Source organism: Phaethon lepturus, unplaced genomic scaffold, assembly GCF_000687285.1.
Source record: "Phaethon lepturus isolate BGI_N335 unplaced genomic scaffold, ASM68728v1 scaffold29957, whole genome shotgun sequence".
In the NCBI taxonomy this organism is placed as follows: Eukaryota; Metazoa; Chordata; class Aves; order Phaethontiformes; family Phaethontidae; genus Phaethon; species Phaethon lepturus.
In genome coordinates, this window is record NW_010553031.1 from 13,112 (window position 1) to 20,081 (window position 6,970).

Genomic DNA, 6,970 nt, shown 5'->3' on the forward strand with positions numbered 1-6,970 from the left:
GATTGCTATGAAGCAGGTTCCCTCAGACCTATTGAGTTCTTTCAAGTGATGCTATCTCAGACTGATAGAAACGAAATCTCTTTTACTCAGTCACTTAAACTCTACGGTATTGGAATTTTCATATTTATACAGATAAGTGAGAAACAGTAGCTAAAGATTTCGAAACGTGAAAGCCATGGAAAATGTGCTTTTGAAAATAACATTGCCCTGCAGTGAGTTGTAACTGATGTATTTTGGTGGTGGTGGTGTTATAGTACTTAATATTACTGTTTTCAAGGGACTTCTAACCTTTTGAAACTAAGTTTTAATACTTCTATATGAGATAGTTTTTCCGCTCCACAGTACATTAGCTATCTTTCTAGTGTACACTATACTTCTCATAAATTCCTGTATGAGGTATTCACTTTTGTAAAACTTTATTTAATATTTATATATAGTATTTTTTGTTTCATAGATAAGGACTGCAAGAGACAAATTTAATATAAGTTTATATGGTCCACTTGAAAAATTTCATGTCAGAATGTTACTAAAAATTTGTTTTATGAAAAGTACACTAATTTATAATCTGAAAATTGTAATGTGAGTAGAAGTCAATATGTCTTTTATTAGGAGCTATTCCTATAATCAGATGCTCAAGAGGAACTGCAGCTGAAATGGTGGCAGTGGTAAGAAACTATTTTCTAAACAAGTGTCATTGTTTTAAAACTTTCCTAACAGCTTGTTTACTTTTCTCAATACTAGGCAGAGATCTAGTGTCATTGTATTCTTTTCCTTACGATGGAAATAAAACTGGAAAGGAGATGCACCAGTTTTCCTTTCTCATTTCAGTTCCATGGAACTCATCTGTAGAAATTGTAATAGTATGGAATCAGCTGATGAGAAACTTAAACATAAATAATCATTCCTAATCTAGAATTTATCAAGATTTTCTGACAGGCATTATAATTACAACCATTAAGCTATATCTAAACAATTTCAAAAGTGTCTGTCTGACCTGGGTTTTTCTGTGTGTCTTAGTAAGAAATTTTTACCTATTTTGGTGGGAAACCCTGTAAGTACAAGACATTTTTACTATATCAAAATAAACTGACATTGGACTTGATCATCAAGTAGGGATGAAATTACAAAAGTAAATCACAATTAAAAATCTCTATAGCACTGTCTTAATTAGGAGTCACTGTGCTCTGTCGTTCTTTGTCAGTGAAGCCTTAATACTGATTAAACCTAAGCATTCAGTGTGCATGTATTCATAGAGGTTAATCTCATTTTTATGAAACACATAGCGTGGCAGTGTCTGACAGCCCAATTTGCTGCCTCTGCTATGGTTCTGTCTTGGTGCCTCCTACTGGTATTTTCTATTTGCATGTTTAGGGAGAGGGTGCTGATTGCTTGGGGGGAGATTAGTGGACATGAAGGAAACATCTCCTGTGTAGTCCTGGATATAGATATAAATGCTGGAGAGAGAAAACAGAAGAAAGAGATTTCTTTCTTTCCTGTGTGCAGTGGACCTAGACTTTCTGCAGCTAAGACATTTGTAAACTACAAAACCAGCACAATAAATCTTTAAATGTTGATCGTATAAAGAGGTTAGGAAACCGTTGGTCTGTTAAAAGCCATTTTGTTTTTTTCCCCCCTTCAGAAATTAGATAAGAAGCTCAGAGAGAATCTAAGAGATGCCAGAAACAGTCTTTTTACAGGTGACACACTTGGAGCTGGCCAGTTCAGGTATGGTGTTAGTAATAAATATATATTTTTATGTTCATATTTCAGTTGTCTGAAATATCTCATTAGGATAAATCACCACTGTACTGAAAACTGTGTTTACAATAATTTGGTTCACATTCTATATTAAAAGAGTTTATATACTCTTAAGGGAGTTTTCCAGTCTCTTAGCATAACCTGTTTGAAAACTTTTGTAGCTAGTAAGTGTGCAGTCCTAGGACAGTGGGACAAAAATTATGTAACAAACCTGGTAATTTTGTTCAACCTCTAATGCAGCAAGAACCAAGCTCCTGCAAATGCACTCAGTTTACAGGAGCATGATATGCAGTTGGATGTCTGAACAGATCTGTTAGCAACCTTTAGTCCATTAAAAAGAAACAAACACCCATTTTCTTACTTGTGAGCACTTATCAGTTGTAGTTATGTCAGAAGCAAGTGTTTCTCAGCTGATCCCTGTATCTACCAAAGGAGGACTGCTTAAGGACTACCACTTGGATAATGAAATACTTCAGGACTGTTAAGTCATGACCATTTGAATCCTTTGAGGTGAGAGAGGAGTGAGAAAAGACATTGTGGATGTTTGCCTCCTATGTATAATGTTGCCCCCAGATAGTTGAATACTCCACAGGCTGCTTTAGGAAAGTGTATTATAAGAGTTTACACTGTACATGAAGTGAGGAGATGTATTGGGAAGACTGTGGCTGAAGGAAACAGTTATGATCTCCTAACTGGAGATAAGATAGTCATAATATTTTTATCTCCAATTAAGAGCAGAACTTGGATAAAAACCACAAAAACCATCAAGGGTTGGCAAAATGGAATGAGATTGAAAGGTATTAGAAGAGAGAATAGCTGTGAAATACCAGTTCCCTCATTTTCATGGGAACTGAATTGTAACCACTGTTTTACCTTCAGCAGAGTGGCTTGTTTTCCTGATAGTATAGCATCGTTAACCTCAGAAAATCAAAATGCAAGGAAAGGGAAACATGGAACCTTTAACCAGTAAAATTACTTCAGATCTTAAGTTTGGTTTTCAGAATCAGGTGACTAAGGCTCTTGAGATTATGTATCTACACAAAAATACTTACTGCAAGGAAATCCAGAGCATGGAATTAATGTGTTTTCGCTCTGTTTAAATACACTGTAATTTAGCCATCACATTTACTGTAGGGTTAATGTGCTTAAGGGAAATGGTTGCAATAATGTTCTGTCAATTCATAGTCTTCAAAGAATCATAGAATAGAATAGTCTGCCTTGGAAGGGACCTTTAAAGGTCATGTAGTCCAACTCCCCTGCAGTAACCAAGGACATCTTCAACTAGATCAGGTTGCTCAGAGCCCCATCCAACCTGACCTCGAATGTTTCCAGGGATGGGGCATCTACCACCTCTCTGGGCAACCTGTGCTGGTGTTTCACCACCCTCCTTGTGAACAATGTCTTCCTTAGATCTAGTCTGATTCTACTCTCTTTTAGTTTAAAACCATCACCCCTTGTCCTGTTGCAACAGGTCCTGCTAAAAAGTCTGTCCCCATCTTTCTTAGAAGCCCCCGTTAAGTACTGGCAGGCTGCAATAAGGTCTCCCCGGAGCCTTCTCTCCTCCAGGATGAACAACCCCAACTCTCTCAGCCTGTCCTCGTAGGAGAGGTGTTCCACCCCACTGATCATTTTTGTGTCCCTCTGGACCCTGTCGAACAGGTTCATGTCTTTCCTGTGCTTCCTGTCTTCGTTATAAATTTTTCATGCAGCTGTAACCAAAGACATTTAGGCATATCTGCATTCTTTTTCCACAAAATTGAGTATTGATGGAATTAGCACAATACATTTCAGAGGTTCATAATTTTTACTTTATGGACTTCATAGACAAGCAAAGAGAAAAATGAAATTAAAAACCCTTGAGAGAGATTTTATATTTGAGGTTCATAGTTAATAATAAGGTTGAATATTACCCACTCAAACAGTTGTTTGGAACTCAAATGTGTATCCACACAAAGAGAGATTAGCTAATCCCTAAAAGAGTAGTTACTGTTAGTGGTTTGACTTCTGCTAATATTTATGCATTGGTAATTTCAGTTAGTACAAAATAAAATAATCTTTTTATCATGACTTAGACAGTGATTCATGGAATTTCTGGCAGTGATCAGCTCCAGATGCTTTGGGGAAGGCTGGAAGAACTCTGCAGTAGGCAGTTTAGCTTTTAACTTGAAATATGATGTAGAAGGTGGCTGGTATCACTCAGGATGTTACTGGGGTGTTCTAAACATGTTTAAAGAAGTACTAATACAGTGTCATCTTTTCAGCTTCCAAAGGCCCCTATTAGTCCTTGTTGACAGAAACATAGATTTAGCAACTCCTCTACATCATACTTGGACATACCAAGCTTTAGTGCATGATGTTCTGGTAAGAATAAATCTCATTTTGTTACCAAAGCTATTTATTCATTCAGTTTGTTATTAAACTTAATACCAGATTCTCTCTTAATCCAAAATCTGTTTTGTCTGTTTTATTTGGAAGTTGTTCAGTAAAAAATAACTTGGAAGATTTTCTGTAGAAGGTTTATTTAGCAATAACTTCTAAAATGTTTAAAAAGTTGAAATCTCGATACTATCAAAAGATAGGTAATTCATCAATCCTTTTCTTAAGTAGTTCGTGATCTTTTATGATATGTAAACTCCAAATTCTATTACGTGCAAATCAATTTTGAAAAATAAATGTTTTTAATGAATTTCTAAACCGATTTTAGTATTAGTCTGAATTTCTAAAAATATCTATTTCTGGTTTTCTCCACAAGGTGGTGCAGGTGTTCAATTTAGAGATACCAAGTGGTCTATGACCCTACTGTGAGGAACCTAAACCAGATTTTTTAAAATAATGTTTTGGAAATTCAGCTAGCCTTAAACCACTTTAATTTCCTCAAGTTTATTTTATAAAACCAGTAGTAGGAACGTACTTGAATGAAAGCAAATATTGTTTACCTAAGATTTATGCATTTCTTATATAGTTAACGGAGTAAATAATAAAATATAATATGATTAAGAATAATTACTATCTGTAGGCTTTTTTATATTGTAGAGTTAGTCATGCAAACCATTTCAATATCTAGGTTTGAGAAATATTTTGGTTTTATTATTGAGACTGTTAAAGGAATATGTAATATATGCACACGCACATAGGTGTTTGTATACAAAGCTGGTTGTGAACTGTATAGTCATATATACAGTGTTGTCCAGGAACTTGCATTGCTATGATGAAAATATTTTAGCACTAATCGGACACTTTAAAATTCTGTTTTATGTAATTCATTCCTTATGAAAGTCCCTTCTTTTAAACTGAAGGGTGCTTTTTACAAATAATCAATTTTTAGTCTGGTTTCTTTAGGAAAGGCATACATGAAAAAAACCCCCACGGTTTGCACTCTGTTTTCTCCAATAACTGTTGAACTAGCTAGAGACTTGCAAATAGAAGTACTGAATTTCTACAGGTTTCTTTTGAAAATTGGTGAAAGTGTAGAGGATGGAAACCCAAATTAGAATTTTTACAGGTGTAAATGCTATTGCACAAGATCTACACTTGTTTCGGTTTGTTACCTGCCGACCATTTAATCAGCAAATGCTCACTTACTAGATAGTTAAATCCATACAAAGCTCCAAGTATTTGCCTCCTACTCAGCTGCTAGGTAGAGAAAGTAGTGTCAGGTGGCTTCAGGCATGTGTTGGGGTAGGACTTTGGTGCATCAAGATGCATTTGAGGAATCAAAGATGTAGTGGAAGCTGAGGACAGCTAATCCTACAAATACGGAGGGGTATTAGAATAACACTAGAAGAATGATTTGAGGATCCTTGGATATTTATCTGTACTGCATCAGGCTTCAGTAGTTTCTCTAGAACAACTTATTAAATGTTGCATGTTGCCTCTAATTTTTGACTGAGTTGATAAGATTATGAATTTGTCCAGTGAAATTGTAACCAAGTGGCCTTTGAGTCCATGTCAAGGGCAAAAGCTTAATTTCAAAACCAGTCAAGTTATTCACCTTAAAGGGAAGCATGCCAGATTCTCACATATTTCATGAAATAATCACAGTAGCCTTTTAAAAGGCCATCAGTAGTAACTGTGAAAGTGTTACCAAGGTGATGATTATGTAAACTGTACTTTCAAATAAATTGTTTTTCATTTAAGCTCTCAGTTACAATGGTCCAGGAATTCTATGGGCTGTTGAACTAAATGCTAACCCAGCCACAAAGTTGTGTGCTGCATCTGTTTAGATTATAATGGTGGTGTTTCTACACATAAACAGGCTTGTATGAAGAGATTCTCATTTCTGACTAAAAAACCTTTCAGGAGTGGATACAGAAAAATGGGAGGCATGGATAGAAAGCCTTTTAAAGACAAAATGGGGAGGTGAAAGGAGGAACACCAATCAATAACAATCATTTTGGTAAAACTCCTTGTAAATGCCAAAACTAACTTGGAAACTCAGGTCACTGGTGAGTTAAATTGAGCCAAAACATAGATCTCTGTTAAAAATTACAGCTGAATTTGCAATCAAATGATTTTTTTTTCCCTTTAAGTTTTTATTGAACATATGTACTTGAAAAATACTCTTTTTTTTTTTTTTTTTCTGAAACATTAAACACATCTTGTAAGATGAGGTTTGTGCTCATTGACTGCATGTGCTTCCTTTGAGTAGCTACTTGGCTTTGTTTATATTCTGGCATGGAACATTTGTAGTATTTCATTTTGTGTGAACTCTGCCAAGGGATAACTAGAAACATTTAAAAATTTTATTTGACAATTTCCATTACTGTGATCTAGTACTGTATACTGTAATGAACATGATAAAGTAGAATTTTATTTCTGGAAAAAAAATCTATTCTAAAATATTCATGGCAGATTCTGCATAGTTGAAGATTTGACTCTATCGTTATTTGCCAAGTGAAGAGCACCTTTGAAATACTAAACGTTTTTGAAAAGGGTTAGAATGAAGTCAGCAAGCAGAGTACTTGTTTATTTTTGTTGAAAACCAGAGGGAGTATGTATGCTGCAGAAAATACAGAGCTGTCCTTGGAAAAAGTAACAGGTGAAAGAACCAGAAGACGTATTATGTGAGCATAACTGTGTCATCTAGCAAAAAGATGTAGTTTCTAGGTTCATGCATCTGTGGAAGAAGAAAAGCTATATGGAGAAGTAGCAGCTTTGTTGCAAACTGTTGCTTTATCATGCACTTCCTTTTTCACTAGTGTTTAAAAAAATA

General features: G+C 35.3%; 1 protein-coding gene across 2 annotated transcripts in view; it reads left to right on the forward strand.

Moving 5' to 3' along the window:
• SCFD1 (sec1 family domain containing 1) overlaps nt 1-6,970 on the forward strand; it is a 49,559-nt gene that overhangs the window by 9,118 nt on the left and 33,471 nt on the right. For both annotated transcript variants that reach the window (XM_010291417.1, XM_010291418.1), the window contains 3 exons: nt 610-665; nt 1,640-1,725; nt 4,020-4,119. In XM_010291417.1, the coding sequence (XP_010289719.1) occupies nt 610-665; nt 1,640-1,725; nt 4,020-4,119 (242 nt within the window). The remainder of the gene's footprint in view (nt 1-609; nt 666-1,639; nt 1,726-4,019; nt 4,120-6,970) is intronic.